Source organism: Panthera onca, chromosome F2 (assembly GCF_046562875.1).
Source record: "Panthera onca isolate mPanOnc1 chromosome F2, mPanOnc1 haplotype 2, whole genome shotgun sequence".
Classification (NCBI taxonomy): domain Eukaryota; kingdom Metazoa; phylum Chordata; class Mammalia; order Carnivora; family Felidae; genus Panthera; species Panthera onca.
Window position 1 is genome coordinate 41292234 of NC_138356.1, and position 18995 is coordinate 41311228.

General features: G+C 38.1%; 1 protein-coding gene across 4 annotated transcripts in view; it reads right to left on the bottom strand.

The window, feature by feature from the left end:
- RAD54B (RAD54 homolog B) overlaps nucleotides 1–18995 on the bottom strand; it is a 95121-nt gene that overhangs the window by 6464 nt on the left and 69662 nt on the right. For all 4 annotated transcript variants that reach the window (XM_060610915.2, XM_060610921.3, XM_060610918.2 and 1 more), the window contains 4 exons: nucleotides 16711–16850; nucleotides 13437–13727; nucleotides 9362–9537; nucleotides 1659–1920 (listed from right to left, as the gene is read on the bottom strand). In XM_060610915.2, the coding sequence (XP_060466898.1) occupies nucleotides 1659–1920; nucleotides 9362–9537; nucleotides 13437–13727; nucleotides 16711–16850 (869 nt within the window). The remainder of the gene's footprint in view (nucleotides 1–1658; nucleotides 1921–9361; nucleotides 9538–13436; nucleotides 13728–16710; nucleotides 16851–18995) is intronic.

Here is an 18995-nt window from a genome sequence, read left to right on the forward strand (position 1 = left end):
CATATGTAAGATTAGGAATTCTAGATTTCACTTATAGCTTCAGAAAACAAAGCCCAGGCATACCCAAGCATTCTCCACTTCATACTCTTTTCCTGGAAAGAAAGGTAGGGATGAACACTCACTATCGTACTGTAAAAAAGCTGCAGAGTTGTCACACAACAGTGAGGGGATCTATCTGCCTCAAAGAACAGGACAGAGAATTTGGACAGCAAGAACTCAAAGAACCAAGTATAGCATGGGCATGGAGGGTTTATTCTCATTCCAAGTAGCTTATGAATCCCTAAGATACCTGCAATCAGTTCAGGCTCCGGGTAGATTCCTGTGGTTTCACAACGTATCAATGATAGTGTAAACAGTTGGTGTTCAAATCCCACACATTCCAAAGAAATGTCTCACTTTCAACCAGCTCCTGGGAGATAAACTCTAAGCCCTTGTCAATTCCTGCCTGATTAGAGCATCTTAGTTTACCTAAGGCCTTGGGCCACAGAAGATAGTTTTTACCAACAATTTGACTCAGGTGTGGGCTATAGACCAGTTTGACCTGTGGTGGGGTTGGAGACTGAGCAACTTAGGCCAGCCACACTGGTACTCCATGCCTACATGTCTGACCTCCAACAAAATCTCTGGACACCAAGACTTGAGCAAACTGCTCTGGATGGCAATACTCCAATATGTGTTGTCACTCATCAGTGCTAGGAGAATTAAGTGTTGTACATACAACGTCAGTGGGAGAGGACAACTGGAGGCTTGTGCCTCATCTCTCCTGAACTCCCCATGTGCCTTTTACCTTTACTGATTTTAGTCTGTTTCCTTTCACTGTAATAAACCGTAACTATGAGTATAGCTGTTTTTCTGGGTTCTGTGAGTCCTTCTAGTAACCACTGAACCTGAGGGCTGTCTTCGAGTCCCCCAACATAGACACTAAGTGAGTGCAAACTGTAGGTAGAAATCTGAAAATATGTGAAGATAGACTGTATTCCGAAGAAAACAAAAGCTGCTTCTGAAATATTTTCCTAAATCAGTTAACTTAATATCTTTACTACACCCTGCACAAACACTGACCAGAGCATCTATAATACTTTATTTTCTTTCCCTGATGGTCATGAGCATCCTGAAGACCCAACTGTGCAGTAGAGTAGAGAACAGAGAAATACAGGTTTGGGTCTGAATCCTGGCTCTGCCTCTTCTAAGCTATGTGGCCCAGAATAAGCTTCCATATCTTTATCTGTAAAACAGGCTAATAATATCCACATTTGCAGGATTATTGTGAACATTAAACAGATGTAAAGCACCTAGCAGAGTGCCTGATCGAAAGTAAGGGCTCAATATGCAGCAATTATATATCCTCTTCATCTTCATATCCCTGGCAGGCTTTAGATCCCCAGTATGCATTCTATAATGTTTATTTTTTTTTTATGTTTATTTATTTGTTTGTTTAGAGAGAAAGAAAGAGTATGTGCATGCACACAAGAGGGGCGGAGAGAGAGAGAATCCCAAGATCCCAAGCAGGCTCCTTGCTGTCATCGCAGAGCCCAACGCGGGGCTGGAACTCACAAACCATGAGATCATGACCTGAGCCAAAATCAAGAGTCAGATGCTTAACTAACTGAGCCACCAAGCCACCCCATAATGTTTATTTAATTCATAAATAGTCATACCTGGATATCAGTGGCTGGATTCCAATCAATATCATACAGAATTAAGTGAGATCCTCCAATAAGGTTAAGTCCCACACCACCAGCTTTTGAACTTAACAAAAAAATAAAATCAGAAGAGTATTTACTATTAAAGCCATCAACAATTTGCTGTCTTTGAGAGACTGGTGTTTGTCCATCAAGTCTTGTAAAAGCATATCCATGACGCCTGCATACTTCTTGTAGAATATTCAAGGTTTGTGTGTAGTTGGACACCAACACCACCCTGCCAATCAAAAAGAAAGAGTCTTTATATATAATTTTAAAGCAGTATTAGGTTTTTTTAATTGAAAGGAAATACTACAGTGATACTATCAGTGATAGTTATAGAACATGCAGCAATGACCTTGTACAACTAAATCACAGGTTCTCCTTAAAATTCAATTTTTAGTTTTTTTTATGTTTATTTTTTAGAGAGAGAGAAACAGAGACAGAGACAGAGTGAAAGCAGGGGAGGGGCAGAGAGAAAGGCACACACAGAATCCAAAGCAGGCTCCAGGTTCCAAGCTGTCAGCACAGAGCCCAACACAGGGCTCAAACTCATGAATTGTGAGATCATGACCTGAGCCAAAGTCAGGCACTTAACCAACTGAGTCACCCAAGCATCCCTTAAATTCAATTTTTAAATCAATATCTAAGAGATGTCCAGTATTAAGATACTGCTTTCTGCTTTCTTCACCTCTCTGAAGCCACCCTAAAAACATCAGAACAAGAAACAGAAATAACTCTACCTTTGATAAAGCAAGGAGATAGTTATGTGTGAAAACAGAGAATAATGGAATGGTGACCTGCTGAGGAGTACAGACAATGTAAAACCTAAGTGCCCAAGGAGGTAGATTCTAATAAGAAACAAGCACAAATTTATTCACATCAGGGAATCTTAACATACCTCAGAAGGAAGATGTTTAGACTGCAGCTATTATAAGAGCACTGGTAAACAGAATCCAAACTCTATTCCCATGACTATTCTTTCTCAGCTAGAATGTTTATATTTTGGAGAAAGTAATGCAAAGAAAACTGAGACCAAGGGACTCTAGAAGGCAAGGTTATAGTGAGAAATCAAAATGAAAGTCTATATACTGGATGTATGATCCCAGTCCCCTTTTATAAGCCAACTCCCAGAACACCAGTAGCCAGGCCTTCTTCTCACATCCCACCTCAAAAAGATAGTATTGGAAGATTCACCTCTGGAATGATTTAAATGACCCTGAAGAAAAGGTCCACAGATAAGGAGTCCCCAAATAAAAAAGCCAGCTCACTGTCTAATTACCCAATGAGGGCCACCAGTCTACCAGCCCTACCCGGGCACATGGAGTGTTCAATTAACGTCTTACTACATCAATCATAAATATGAATGGATCACCAACTATTAGAGGTAAGGTTCCAACATGAAAAATAGAAACTAAAATGAATAAACAACAACAACAAAAAGAAACCTGTATGAAACAGAGCAATGGAGGAAACAGGAAACAATTTTAAGAACATAATTAATATCCTCAAATAAGAAACACCAGGGGCACCTGAGTGCCTCAGTCAGTTATGAGTCCAACTTCAGCTGAGGTCATGATCTCACGGTTTGTGGGTTCAAGCCTCACGTTGGGCTCTGTGCTGACAGCTCAGAGCCTGGAGCCTGCTTCAGACTCTCTGTCTCTGTCTCTCTCTTCCCCTCCCCTGCTCACACTCTGTCTCTCTCAAAATTAAATAAATATTTAAAACGATTTTTAATAATAATAATAATAATATAAATAAATAAATAAATAAATAAATAAATCCAGGGAGAAATTCTGGAGATGAAAATGTGGATATAACAAGATAGCAGTGACAGCACATGATCTGGCAATACACTAGGGAAGCTGGGGATTGCACTGAGAAACAGGATGCAAAGGCAGAGAGGAAATGGGGGCTGTTGCTTTACAATGAGCTTTTTAACACCTTGAAAAATAAAAATTTTAAAACAATAAAATAATATAAAAAGTAAAAACAGTGTTTTTTACAATAGCTAAAGCAAAAAATAAAAATAAGGTAAAGAATCTTTCCTATATATATTATTAGCACTGGAAATCTAAAAACAATAAAGCAAATTTTAACAGTTATAATTTTAAATATCTATGCTAAGAAGGGAAAGATAATCCAACAATATATTTGTATTTCTTGTGCCAGTTACTTTTTGTTACATAACAAACCATCCCAAAATTCAGTGGCTTAAAACAACAACCATTTATTTTCTACTTAGCTTACAAACTGTTGTATTAAAAAGAAAACCACAGACCCAAAATGGCATCACTTAGGTTAAGACCCCAAGTCAGTAAACAAGACTTGATAACTAACCTAATTGCAATTTCAGTCCCCAAGGAATGTAACCTTTAACCAGTCAACATGGAATTTCCTGATCAATACCAGGAAATTTACTGATAGACCCCTTCAGCTCCCCTTAGGAGGGCAACCCTGCTTAAACAATGCATTCCTTGCTAATAAATTCCTTTCTCCCCACCCCCCAACACTCGGCCTTGAAAACATTTTTGTTAGTTTAGCTCAGGAGAGCTCCTCTGTAGTTACTTGCTAGATGGGATGCTGCCTGATTCAGGAATTGTTTAATAAAGCCAATTAGATCTTCAAATTTACTTGGTTGAATTTTGTTTTTTAACAGTAGATTGGCAATTTAGGCTGGGCTCAGCTAGAAGATTCCTCTGCTGGTCGTGGCTGGGCAAACTCAAGCATCTGCAGTCAGCTGCCAGTTCAACTGGGGACTAGCTGACCTACTCATCAGGCTACCCAAGGTTTATTCACACGGTGACAGAAGGGTTCCAGGAACCCAAGGGAGGAAAAGCCCCAATGCACAAGATCTTTGCAAGTCTCTTTTTTGTGCCATATTTGCCAACACTGCATGGTCCAATGCAAGTCATGTGGCTCAGCTCAGAGTCAGAGTGGGAAATCACTCACAATTACCTAGCAAAGGAACATGGATACATGGAGAAGAACTTAGACCATTTTTGCAATCTACCATAATCCCTATACTACTATTTCAATCATTTTTCCTTCCTCTTTCTCATCTATTATTGTTAGAGTAGGCAGTTAGTCAGGCTTTAACAGGATGCCTGGAAGCCAGCAAAGGGGGAGTCAAGGCCAATTACCAGGAAAGTTAGCAACCTGTCCCAGCACTATTCCACAAACAAAGTCACAAAAAGCCAGATCAAACCAGACAGGCCCAAAACAAAGAAGGTCAGAGGCCCTGACCAAGTAAGGGGGAAAAGATGCAAAATCCTCCTCCCAAAGAAATCCTCTCCCCAAACAATAAATAGCCCACCCCTCAGTTAACAACAGTCAATAGAAGAGAGAGACCCAAACTTCTCCCTTGAGTTCACCCGCTCTCCAGAGTGTACTCTCACTTGAGTAAACTCTTCACTAGCACAACTTAACCACTCTGTCTGGTCTGTCCTTGAATTCTTTTCTTGTGACAAGACTGAGAGACTGCAGTGATGTTTTGGGACAGGCTGGATGGAGGGCCTGGAGGTCTCCCCCAGTTCACCTAGCAACCTTATAGGGATGAATAATATTATCTAAACATAGTTTTTTCTGATCTAACTTCACTAGAAGGAAAAAAAACTCTGGCTTAATATTTTCCCCCAACAAATCCTTACAAGGCTAGGTGCAGATTGATGGGATAGGTGACTGTCTTAGTAAGGACTCTCAGACAAGCCTCTTTTAGAGGTCTCGAGCAGCTCCCCCCCACACAAGTACATCCACTTGGAAACAGGCTATTATTTTTATGTTCACTAGACTGTCCCCTAAAGCAACTGAAATGTGTAGGTAAGGCGTCAGGTCTATAGTACAATGCAAGCTGTACCCAGCAGGAGAGTCTCCAACAAAGAGAAGCACGGGGGGCTGGAATGCAGCATCAAGTCTGCTCACCAAGCCATGAAGCCTAGTGCATGAATGCAACAACCAGGAGGGAAAATAAATGTTTTTAAATTTTGAAGTTTCTTTTTTTTAAATTCCACAAAAGGGTCACCCGGTGGACAAGAGTTCTCAGATATGCCTCCACCCCGTTCTAACACATCTTAACCTACTCAAAAACACCCTATGTGCTAGAAGATGTCTTCCCAGAAGACCTAAAATATAACTATCTGGTTCAAGTCAATGGTAACACAGTAGTCACAGTGAAGACAGTAATACTACTCCTGGAACCAAACACTACAACTTTTTAAAGTTTTGTGCATAGGCAGCCCAGCCTTGGAAAGCCTGGCCTCTACACTCAGTTTTTTATTAAAAAAAAAAAAAGGGCCATCACTCAACACCTAAAAAACAACCCAATTAGAAAATGGCAAAGGACTTGAATAAACATTTCTCCAGTGAAAACATAGAAACGGCCAGCGAGTATATGAAAAGGTGCCCAACATCACTAATCATTAGGGAAATGCAAATCAAAACCACAATGAGATATCATTACACATCCAATAGCATGGCTATTATCAAAAAACAGAAAATAACATTGTTGGTGAGAATGTGGAGAAATTAGAAATCTCGTGCACTGTTGGTGGGAATGTAAAATGGTGTAGATGTTATGAAAAGCAGTGTGGGGGAACCTGGGTGGCTCAGTCGTTTAAGCCTCCAACTCTTCTCAGCTCAGGTCATGATCTCACAGTTGGTGAGTTCGAGCCCCGCACTGGGCTCCATGCTAACAGTGCAGAGCCTGCTTGGGATTCTCTGTCTCCCTCTTTCTCTGCCTCTCCCCTGCTTACACTCTCTCTCTTTCTCTCTCTCTCTCAAAATAAATAAACTTTAAAAAAGAAAAGAAAAACAGTATGGTGATTCCTCAAAAAATTTTTAAAAGAATTCCCAAATGAGCCAACAATTTCACTTCTGGGTATATATCCAAAAGAACTGAAGGCAGGGTATTGAAGGAATATTTGTACACCCATGTTCATAGCAGCATTATTCACAATAGCCAAAAGGTGGAAGCTACCTAAGTGATCTTCAACAGATGAATGGATAAACAAATGTGGAAAATACATACAATGGAATACTATTCAGCCTTAGAAAGAAATTCTAACACATGCTACAACACGGACGAAGCTTGAGAACGTTAAGCTAAGTAAAACAAGCAAGTCACAAAAAGACAATATACTATATGATTTCACTTTTATGAGGTACCTAGAGTAGTCAAATTCACAGAGACAGAAAGTAGAAGGGTAGTTCCCAGGAGCCGAGGGGGAGGCAAGCCTGGGGAGTTGTTATATACTGGGTATAGTCTCAGTTTTGCAAGATGAAAAGAGTTCTGGAGATTGGCTGCACAATAATGTGAATGAACCTACCACTACTGAACAATACACTTAGAAACAGTTAAGATGAGGGGCGCCTGGGTGGCTCAGTCGGTTAAGCATCCGACTTCAGCTCAGGTCACGATCTCACGGTCCGTGAGTTCGAGCCCCGCGTCGGGCTCTGGCCTGATGGCTCAGAGCCTGGAGCCTGCTTCCAATTCTGTGTCTCCCTCTCTCTCTGCCCCTCCCCCGTTCATGCTCTGTCTCTCTCTGTCTCAAAAATAAAATAAACGTTAAAAAAAAAAAATTTAAAAGGATCCAGTAACACAACAACAAAAAAAGCAAATAGTTAAGTCTGAGTTGAAGTTTATACTCATAAGATTAAACTAGATCACAATCTGCACATCTATATTATACATGTTCTTTTGTACATATGAAATATTATAAAACATTTTAATCAAACTGTATTAAATACTTTATAGAAAGTTTCCTTATTTTAATTCCTTCATTGTTATGAAAAATAAACCTAAAAATATGCACAAGTCAAATGATATTATAAATGCTCCAAAGAGGTTATGCCAGATCCCTTGACAATTAAAAGTAATTACTATTTTGCAATCTTTTCTATGTATTTTTGCCTTAATTCACAAACACAGTTTGATACAAAGATAATTAAGACACAGTCCCTGTATTACAAATACTGATATACAAGAGAACTAAAATGAGAACTAATACGATGTGAGAAGAGCTCCAGGAGAGGTAGGTACAGGACACAAAGGGAGTACAGAAGAGGGACATCTAACTCAATCTGAGGCTGGGGGCTTCCAAGAGGAGAAAGCAATGGAGCGGAGTCTTAATGAAGAGAAAAAGCTGGTCAGATGAATGAGAAGTGAAGGCAGCGGAGGCATGAGAGCTTGTAACATGTAAAAGCAGAGGGTGAGAAGCAGAGCAAATGGCAGGTCTGGTAGATGTTTGGTATGACTGAACCACATGTTAAGTGGGAAGAAGTGGTGGCAAATGAGGCTGGAAAAGGAGGCATTAGCCAGTCATGAAGAGCCTTGCCCAATGTGCTACATAGAGTTTAGAAATTCCTGGAAGACAATTAGGAGTCTTTGAAGGACTTTTACGGAAGACAGTGATATGTTAGCATTTGTAGTTTAGAAATATAATTTAGGGCAATGTTGATATGTGATGAGGTTGAAAGAGGGAAGTAGTTTATAAGAGACCATCATAGGGGCGCCTGGGTGGCTCAGTCGGTTAGGCGGCCGACTGCGGCTCAGGTCATGATCTTGCAGTCCGTGAGTTCTAGCCCTGTGTCAGGCTCTGTGCTGACAGCTCAGAGCCTGGAGCCTGCTTCATATTCTGTGTCTCCCTCTCTCTGACCCCTCCCTGTTCATGCTTTGTCTCTCCCTGTCTCAAAAATAAATAAATGTTAAAAAAATTAAAAAAAAAAAAAAAAGAGAGAGAGAGAGAGAGCATCATAACCCAAATCATTAATTACAAGAGTCAAAACAAAAATCTTGGTACCAGAAAGGAGGTATATTCCAAGATTAAGAGATAACAATCTAGAATTTAGTTACTGACAATGTTGGGTGAGAGAAGAAGAAAAGTGAGTCTAGAATGACTAGATTTTCTGCATGAATCATGGTGCCATTCATCAAGCCAAGGAATGATGAAAAAGGATCAGGTTAAAGGATAAAGCTGTTGGGGATATCTGTACCTTAAAGTCTTACATGACATCAAGAGAGATTTAGATGCCCATTAAACAGTAAGAAATAAGGATGTGGGAATGAGAAGGCAGAGTTGGACCAGAGATAGAAACTTGGAATCAAGACTGTATGAGTGAGAGTTGCAACAATGGAGAGTAGAGGAAACCAAGGAAGGCTGTTTAGAGTAAGAAGAAGGCTATGGAGAAACCCCAAGAAGTATTGACATTTGGGGTGTCTGAGTGGCTCCGTTGGTTGTGTATCTAACTCGTGATTTTAGCTCAGGTCATTGTCTCAATTTTGTGATTTCGAGCTGCACAAGGGCTCTGCTGACAGGGTGGCTCTGCTGACAGAGCTGACAGGGTGGAGCTTGTTTGAGATTCTCCCTCTTTCTCTGCCTCTCCCCCACTCATACTCCCTCTGTCTCTATCAAAATAAATAAATAAACTTAAAAATTAAAGTATCAACATTTGAGCGACAGAGAAGAAAGGATTCTAAAAGAGATAGAGGAATAAATTAGTAGGTGTTAGATATCAAAAGATGTCTCCAGGTTTTTGTAAACATATGTATCTACCTTTAGATACAGTTCTTCTTAAATAAAGACCATGATCCCAAAGAAGGAGGGAGAAGAGGAAGTAAGGCTATAGTCTAAACCAAAATTCCACGAGCACTTACAAGCAAGTTTATTAAATTGATCTCTTACTTTTCAGTGGGACGAAGTTCACGGATAACGGCTAAGAGCTTCAACAGCACTTGGAGTTTTCCTGACTCTTCCTCAGTAAACATGAGAGGGTTGTAATCAGCAGGGAACACATTTACCAAGCCTTCATATAGACTCCTTTCTTCATTTTCATCCCACATTGAGCTACATTCTTTTCCCTATTCAAAAGGATGATTGTTAACTGGCTCATGTTTATTTTGTTAACTGGGAGGGAAAGAAATGCTAAAATTATGGGGGGGAAAGTGAAGATTAATAGCCACCTGAAAAGACCAAGTTAACTATTACGTAAATCTTCATAGGTTACGATGTGATCATTTTTGAAAAAGGTAACATGCATCCTACTGAGTTCATTACAGAGCCATTTGATGCAGTCTCCTAGTGCAAGCGATCTTCACCCTACAAGGGCAGCATCACTGCCCACATGTTCCTTGGGAAGGGGAGGAGGGACAGCAGAGAAATAAGAGAGGAAACTACAGTACAGTGATACAACTGTTCTCTCCAAAACCCTAAGATCTCTCATCACTGATATGTCCTTTCTTCTCTTCTTTCCTTCCCTCTGCTATTACTTCTCTTTCCTGATTTTGGGCTTCATATAGCACCTCCCAGGTTATACTCAGAATCAAGCATAAGAGTTTACTCACTCTTATGAGCAATTTCTCGTAGCTATTTCTTCCACAAGAAGGAATAATTCTGCCATAAGTTAACAGAAATTTATTCTTACTTATATTTTTGTTTACATTACCAATGATTTTTAGAATACTTTTATTCCAAAGTGATTATCAGCACCTTTGAAATTCTTTTTCCAAAAGTGCCTAGATGACATGTGAATACTTAACTAAAAATATACTTATTAATAACTACAGCACTTTTTAGGTTAAATTTCTGAGACTGGCTGGTCTCCTCACTTTGTTCCACATTTACCAGATTTATCACTGTTTTTAAAACTTTGTTCAGTCTACTCCACCTGCCTGGAATGCTTCCTCATTTTTCTGTCCAATTATCCCAATCCTATAGATACTTAAGGACCCAATGTAAATTCCATTTGATTATTTATAGCTCTTTTTTGGGTGGCAAAGGGGGCACTGAGTCTTAACCTTTATGGTTACAAAATACAGTTCAGCTTTGACCTTAGTTAATTGAGAAGTTAACTATATACTTTATTATACTTCCCTATGTTTTCATGGGTGTTGTGTTCCCTCTTTAATAATTCCAGAAACACTTAAAGGCAGTGAATCCTGTAGTGTAAGATGCTAGGCACAAAGTACATTTGGCTTATTTCCAAAATATAATAATAGTTGGGTAAAGTTGCTTGATCAAAAATACTTGGAAACCTAAGATACTAATATCACTGGAATATACAAGGGGAAAGAGATGGTTGCTGGCTGCTTCAGCTTAGGTCTGCTAAGATGCCTATACCTTGGAGAGGTCATCAAAAGACCACAGACCCAGGATCTAGTCCACAGCTTTTCACGTTCAGAAACTGAGTAAGTTTAAGCTCTAGGCAAATGAACCATACCAATCAAATTAAGAAACAAAGTCAGAATATAAATTTATTGACCTTCAAAGGAGACTTGCCTATTTAAACCAAGTGGCCTATACATTCTGTCACATGAAACCACAAGGGAAGCCAAATCATTAGCATAAAGTTGTCTGGTGAATATTAAATAAAAATACAAGGGAAATGGTGATCTTATGGCACAAGTTCTTAGCCAGGAACATGTAATCAGAATCACCTGGGGAGTCACTTTTTCCCAATCCTCATACTTGGGTTCTACTCTCAGAGTTTCTGAATCAGTCCATAGGTGTTGAGGTCTAGACAAATGGAGTTTTAAAAGCTTTCCAGATTGTAATGCATAATACCCCTAATTAAGAATCAACTAATAGATAATATCTTCATTCTGTGACAGCCTGATAAATCACCTCCATCACAGGGGAGTTTACCAGTTAGACTTCTCATATCAGCCAGTCATGGCACTCACTCTTCTGACTCTCTGTAGCCTTTGGTTATCAGTTACACTTCTTTTGGTTATATTCCATTCACATTTCCTGAAAAGAAACCCATCACCTTGACTGAACTTGGGGAAAAAACCTAGTTTCAACAGGAATACCTTTATTAAAAAAAAACTCTGCTTAAAGGTTGTTTATACATGTGGAAGGCTCATTTCAGCCACTTTCTATTGATCCTCATTTGCTATGATGTTAGAGGAAAGGCTTTACCAAACAAGACTCAGATTGTAAGTTATGCACCCTCTTTGAAGCTTGTGGTATCTTGTGCCTATTACTAGTTAACTGGTGCATTCTGGGCTATGATAAAGTCGACCTTTTAAGGAAGAATTTTTGGCTTCTATTTTTGCTGGGCATCATGCCCAAAGGGTTTAATTTTTATCACTGTATATAAAATCTGTTTCTTAAAAAGTTGATTAATAAATTGTTATAATCCTGCTTACTGCAGAGTTACAGAAAGCTGACTTCTCCTATGATAAACTATGTAAATATAACTCATTGAAGGATAAACTTGAAGAATTCTGGTAGAACACTCCATTTTCCAAGTATATAACTAATGACCTCAAGCGTGATGCAGCATCCATGGGTTTTCTTTCGTTTTGTTTGTAAATTATGATTTTACTGTTTAAAGAAAAAAATAAAAGAATAAAAACTGTTCTAAAACAGTGTTAAGAATGAGCTGGGGATAATAGAGTTTTCATAGTTATTGTGTAATTTCTATGGTCAGGCATTCTGCTAGGTTGTTTCCATGCTATTTCATCAAGTTGCCACAGGAACTTGATGAAATAGTATGTTCATAGGAAGTTATTATTGTCTCTTCTTTGGAAATAAGAAAAATAAAGGCCCACAGATGTAACTTGACCATGGTTAAATTTGCCCTTAAAGGGGCACCTGGGTGGCTCAGTCAGTTAAGCATCTGACTTCGGCTCAGGTCATGATCTCACAGTTCATGGCTTCAAGGCCCACATCCAGCTTTGCGCTGACAGCACAAAGCCTGCTTCAGATTCTCTGTCTCCCTCTCTTCCCCTCCCCAGCTCATTAAAAATACAAAAAAAAATTTTTTTAATTTTTAATAAAAATTTGCCCTTAAAGAACTGGTAAGTAGTAGAATAGGAACTGATACCCAGTTCTAACTCCAAAACAGAAAACTCTCACTATACTCTAACTGCCTTATGTTTATTAAATATCCAAATGGTTAGTTCAACTATATAATCATTAAAAATCATACTTGGAGAAGGTATCTAATTGGGAAAATGCTCTCAATTTATTTAGTGGAAAAAAGTAGATTTTAAAATAATAAGCATAACATCATTAAAATTAAGTTTCTCTAGAACTAGATTATATATGCGTATCTTTGAGTCCCTGTTTCCTCACCAATAATGCTAGAAAAACATTTAGTGTTGGGTACATTTATATGCTTAGTAAGTATTGGCTAAGATTATTAATATCGAACTACGGGTTTTTTTTCTGGCTAGAGAGCTTTATTTCTTTATAATAAATTCCTAAAAGTATTGCTAGGCCACAAAATACATACAGTTTTAAAGCTTTGGTACACATTGCCAACTATCTTTCAGTTACACCAATTCACAGTCTAATCAGATGACTTTAATTTTCTTCTGGTTTTCTGAGTTTTATAAATTTCATACAATATGTATCATATATTATTTTTATAATGGGAAAAAATTAAATTATTTTCAATGATAAATTTTCTATTTGTTTGCACCAAACAAAACTGATTGGCTACATATATATAAGATAGGAAGGAGGACCACAGCAAAGTATTAGTTAGACAAGATACCAAAGGGCATGGGGCAAACTCTAGAAGGCAGTGCCTCACATCCATTTCACTCCTTGTTCAGTCCTATATGTATGGACATGTTCTGAACAAATAGAAGCTAGATAAGCTGTACAGATGAAACATATAGGAGAGGCTGGAGAGCTTCTCGAAAACCCACAAATGCAACCCCTGGGGTTGGCCCAATTTGCCCTCTTAGACTCACATGACACAGAACCCTTAGCTCACATCTCTGACACAGTCTCAGATACTACTTACCTTTATAGAGTTGAACAAAAGGCAGGGGTGATTGCACAGCTTTTTAAGAGCTCCTATACATATTAGATGAGGACTATTTCCTAACAACCCTTGAAGGCAGAATCTGACAGCCTGAGAATTCAACAGCTTTCGATAAAGCTCAATCTGTAGTGCTCCTGGTCGGCAAAAGACTACATTCTCTATTTTAGGTGGAAGATACTTATTTATGACTTCTTGGGTTCTTCTAAGGATAAAGAGTCCAGTGAGGCAAGTAAGTTCAGCTGCTCTTTTCTCTCCTAACTCCTTTTCTTCCTATGGAAAAATCGCAGACTTAAAAGTGTTATAAACAAAGAATTATTGCAATTAAAAGGAACATTAAACATTTTATATCAATAAACCATTTACTAATTACATCCCTTCAGATTTTTTTTTAACAGAATAAATTCAGTTTGAGTTTGGGATAGAAAAACCAATCATATTCTCTTTATTTATTTTTTTTAATTTTAAATGTTTATTTATTTATTTTTGAAAGAGAGAGACAGAGCACAAGCAGGGGACGGGCAGAGAGAGAGAGAGAGACACGGAATGGGAAGCAGACTCCAGGCTCTGAGCTGTCAGCACAGACCCCGATGCAGGGCTTGAACCCAAAAAAGATCATGACCTGAGCCCAAGTCAGGCTTAACCAACTGAGCCATCCAGATGACCCATCATCTCTTTAAATGTTCAGCCTAACCATTTAACTAAATTAAGCCAGTCTCCTAATCTTTGTTTGGCTATTAGCACCGTTGAGAGCCATCAGCAATCAACAATCTACAAATTAAATTATTCTAAAAGTAAGCTTTTATGTGAAGACTGTCATGGTACACAGTCTTAAAATCATCAACAAAGAACTAACTCAGCAAATTCTTGGAAGCAAATATTTTGACAAGTTATTGACCCTAAAATTAAACCTACAAGAAATTACTGGCACAAAGCACAGCTAATTCTTTCAAAATCATTACAACATTGTTCATTAGAAATGTTTGCTTCCAGTTTGTTTGCTTCTTTTTGTTTGTTTCAAAGTTTTTACCACTGTACTTTTTTAAGTCAAAACACAGTATGATTGAAATATAAGCTTAAATTCTTTTTTGAGCATATATAACTTCACAGTGAAGCTTAAAATAATATCCCATATGTATATATTCATTTCTATATAAATCATAAAAAATTCCCCTCACATTTTAAAACTATTTTCAATTTTTATTACAAAAGAAATAGCTTCACTGAAGAAAAGTCAGAAAACACAGTTATGCAAAACTAAAACTAAAACTGAAACCAAGTTTAATCAATCAGAAACAACCACTACTGTCAACACTTTTATGTATATCTTCCAAGTCTTTTTCCTTTATATTAACATATAAATGTATTTAACATTTTACTTTTATTTGTAACAAAAACAGGATCTTTATAGTTGAAGCTTCATGGGAACAAGGTGCCATTCAGTTTGGCTTTTCACTGTCTTCCCTAGTATTTAACACTTTACATTTGGCCCACTTTAGATGTTTAACATGTAGGTGTTGGGTAAATAAATGAATGTGATTTTATTTTTAAATAATATATGATTAACATTTTCCATGCTAATAAATATATTCATAAGCTATTATTGTGTATCATTCCTGGTTCATGGGAAATGTTCAATAAATATTTACTAATTATCATTTTATTAATTCTGAGATGTATTTTTTTATACTTTAACTTCTCTCATATAGGATGCTTTTTTAAATTTGTTTTTAATGCTTCTTTTGAGAGAAAGGAAGAGAGAGAGTGGGGAAGGGGCAGAGAGAGATGGAGACAGAGGATCCTAAGTGGGCTCTGTGCTGACAGCAGAGAGCCCAATGCAGGGCTCAAACTGTGAGATCATGACCTGAACCAAAATCGGAACTTAACCAACTGAGCCACCATCAATGACTTCTTAAACTATATTTATTAGCATGTTTTCCTTAGTGGTTCATAAAATAACCATGCACCTAACAATTGGTATTATTTTAGATTCAATGAAATACATTGTGTAAACAACATGCAGACTCTGCTTTAACCATTTTCCTACCTTTAGAAATGTCTGTTTTCAATTAGTTTGTTTCCTTTAGTTTCAGAATTTTCTACCCTTAGAGGTAAATCTTTAAGCACATGTATGATTATTTCTTTATAATAAATTCCTAAAAGTGGTATTGCCGCACCACAAAATATGCACAATTTTAAAGCTTTTGATACATAATACCAAACTATTCTCCAATTATATACCAATTTACATTCCAACCAATAGACAACAGCACTCTCATCTATACTTGCTATTACTATGTAAATCGAACCAACTAAAACACCAATAGAAGAGTGAGACACCTGGGCGGCTCAGTCAGTTGAGCATCCAACTTCGGCTCAGGTCATGATCTCATGAGTTCGTGAGTTCAAGCCTCACATTGGGCTCACTGCTGTTGGCGCAAAGCCTGCTTCGGATCCCTCTCTCTGCCCTTCCCCCACTTTTGCACTCTCAAAAATAAATAAAACATCCTGGGGCGCCTGGGTAGTTCGGTCAATTAAGTGTACGACTTTCGGCTCAGGTCATGATCCGAGTTGGATCAGAGTTGAAGCCCCACATCAGGCTCTCTGCTGTCAGCATGGAATCTGTTTCGGATCCCCCAACCCCACCTCTCTTTGCCCCTCCCCCACTTGTGTGTGCATGTGCACTCCCTCTCTCTCAAAAATAAACATTTAAAAGATAAGTAAATAAAACATTTTAAAAAAATTTTTTAATGTTTTCTTTATTTTTGAGACACAGAGACAGAGCATGAGTGGGAGAGGAGCAGAGGGTGAGGGAAGCACAGAATCCAAAGCAGGCTCCAGGCTCTGAGCTGTTGGCACAGAGCCCAAGGTGGGGCACAAATCCACAAACTGACAGATCACGACCTGAGCCAAAGTTGGTCACTTAACCAACTGAGCCACCCAGGCACCTCCATAAATAAAACTTTTTTTTTAAGTTATTTTATGGTTACTTTAGTTTACTTTCGTCAATATCAGTAAAAATGAATATTTTTATATGTTTACTGTCAATTACAATTCTTTGTGAAGTGCCTATTTATGATTTTTTTAATGTGATATTATTCTCTAAAATAAAGAATGCAGGAAGAGTTGAAGGATTATGGAAAAATAAAGAATTCACTAATTTAATTTTTCCTGAATTAAAATATTGCCCAAGTTGTGGATGACTTTCCTGAACATAGTCTTTTTTTTTAAACCTATTTATTAACGTAAATTATACCTCAGAAGCAGAAGGTTGTCTCGATAAAATGATGGGTTCTTCATATATTTTTCTATAAGATGACAAAGAGCCTAATATTCCTGGATTTACAAAATCAATTAATGCAAAAAATTCTTGAAGATCATTCTGAACTGGAGTACCTAAGAGAAACAAAAGTGATGAAAGGTCAAGTTTGTGTTTTACAATCACAGGTTATTTGTAGAAATTTGTACTCTCTTCCCTAACAAAGCTAAACTAAAGGCTTTAGAGATGAGAAAGAGCAGCCAACTCCAAGTGAACAAAAAATATTAAGAACCATATAAATTTTTAACTCTGGTTTTAACTTCAGCATAGTGGCTGTGTCCAGGCTCTGCAGTCTGACTCGCCTGGGATCAAATCCCACCTGCATCATTTACTCTCTGAGTGATCCTAAGCAAGTTACATACCTCAGTTTACTTCTAGAAAATGGGGATAATTATAGCAGCTCCTAGGATTGTCAGGATCAAATTAGTTAATCCATATACTAAGAACAGTGCCTAAAGCACAATAAATGTTCCATAACTGTTAATGATTCTTAATATTATAACAGTGTGACTCTGGACAAGATTCTTGAGCTCTTTAAGTTAAATTCAGCATTTTTTCACTTATAAAACTGGGAAGTTAACAATTTCCCAGTGGTATTACAACAAAAAGTAGAGACACTGTATGCACGTTGTAGCACAGTTCCTGACATTTAGTAAATACTCAGTGAATGACACCTGTAATTATTACCTTTCAAAGTTTTCAGATCAAATTGAGATCTTGACTAATCTTAAAGGTTAACACAAATATACCCTGCATAAATTACATACTCAAAAACTTTTGGCTAACTAATTTTCAAAGAAACATTAGCATGTTTCAATAATTATATCAAAAAAACATGTAGGGGTGCCTGGGTGTAGCTCAGTCAGTTAGGCATCTGACTTCAGCTCAGATCATGATCTCATGGTTCATGAGTTCGAGACTCGCATCGGGCTCTGTGCTGACAGCTCAGAGCCTGGAGACTGCTTTCAGATTGTGTCTCCCTCTCTGGCCCCTTCCCCACCCATGCTCGCGTGCGCGATCTCTCTCTCACTCTCTCTCTCAAAAACAAACAAAAAAAAAACCCCATGTAAATCAGCAAAGTCCTACAGTATAATTTCAGATGACATTCAAATGACAGACTAGAAAAGGTTGTCCAAAAATATATGTAAGAGGCATATAAAAATGCACTTATTCATTAACATAGATAACATGAATTTTACAATGCCAGGGAATTTAATGATCATACCCCTCAAATTAAATGGGTCAACCCAAAGGATCAATGCTTATTAATTATATAACACATCTAACTAGTTCTAAATTTTGAGATACATAATAGAATATGATATTTATGTTGGTACGCATTTTGTTAAACTTTTAAATAAATATCCATGACAATGACTAAAAAAGGCAGAATCAAGGGCACCTGGCTGGCTCAGTCGGTAGAGCATTTAACTCTTGATCTCGGGGTCATGAGTTTGAGCCCCATGTTGGGGGCAGAGCTTACTTAATCAAAAACAATTTTTTTTAAGATAGGCAGAATGAGAAAAGCAAGCAAGTAAGAAGGGAAACAAAGGTATAAGGATCCTTGTGGTTGACTTCCAGACATCCAACCCTGGCTAACTAATCCAAGCCATTCATGATAGTCGGATCCCATTTGCCAATGATAGCTGCAGGAAAGGATTTATGTCTTTTGACTGGGTTCTCCAGGAGCAGTGCCCGAGACAGGGATTTGGCTGTACAACATGTATGGAGGGAGTGCTCTGAGGAGAAAGAGAATAATAGAATCAGAGAATAGGAGGGGAAGAAACTAAGCAAGGATGGCCTCCTTGCTTGAGATAAATTATAGCAATCCTCAGAGCATAAATTGTGCTATAAAGCCGGTCCTGAAATTACCCTAAGGCAAGGGCTCTGGCATTTTTCACTTACCTCTATGAGGCAATCATTGACCAAGATGCAGAAGAGAGTGGAGGCTCTCATTCAAACAAGGATAATTCTCCAGAAATTGGAAAGGCCACACAAGGCCAAAATAAGGTGTGGGAGGAAAGCTACATTGAGCTATTCAGGCCTGATTCTAGTCTAGGCTAAAAAGGAATGAGTAGAAAAAGATTCCTGTATTTACATATGGGCCACCCCCTTTCCAGTCTGGGCCAGCAAGTTTGGCCAGCAATAAATTATGCATGCAGCATATACATATATAAACAATGGATACTTAGGCATTAGGCATTTACCATGTGTCAGGTAGT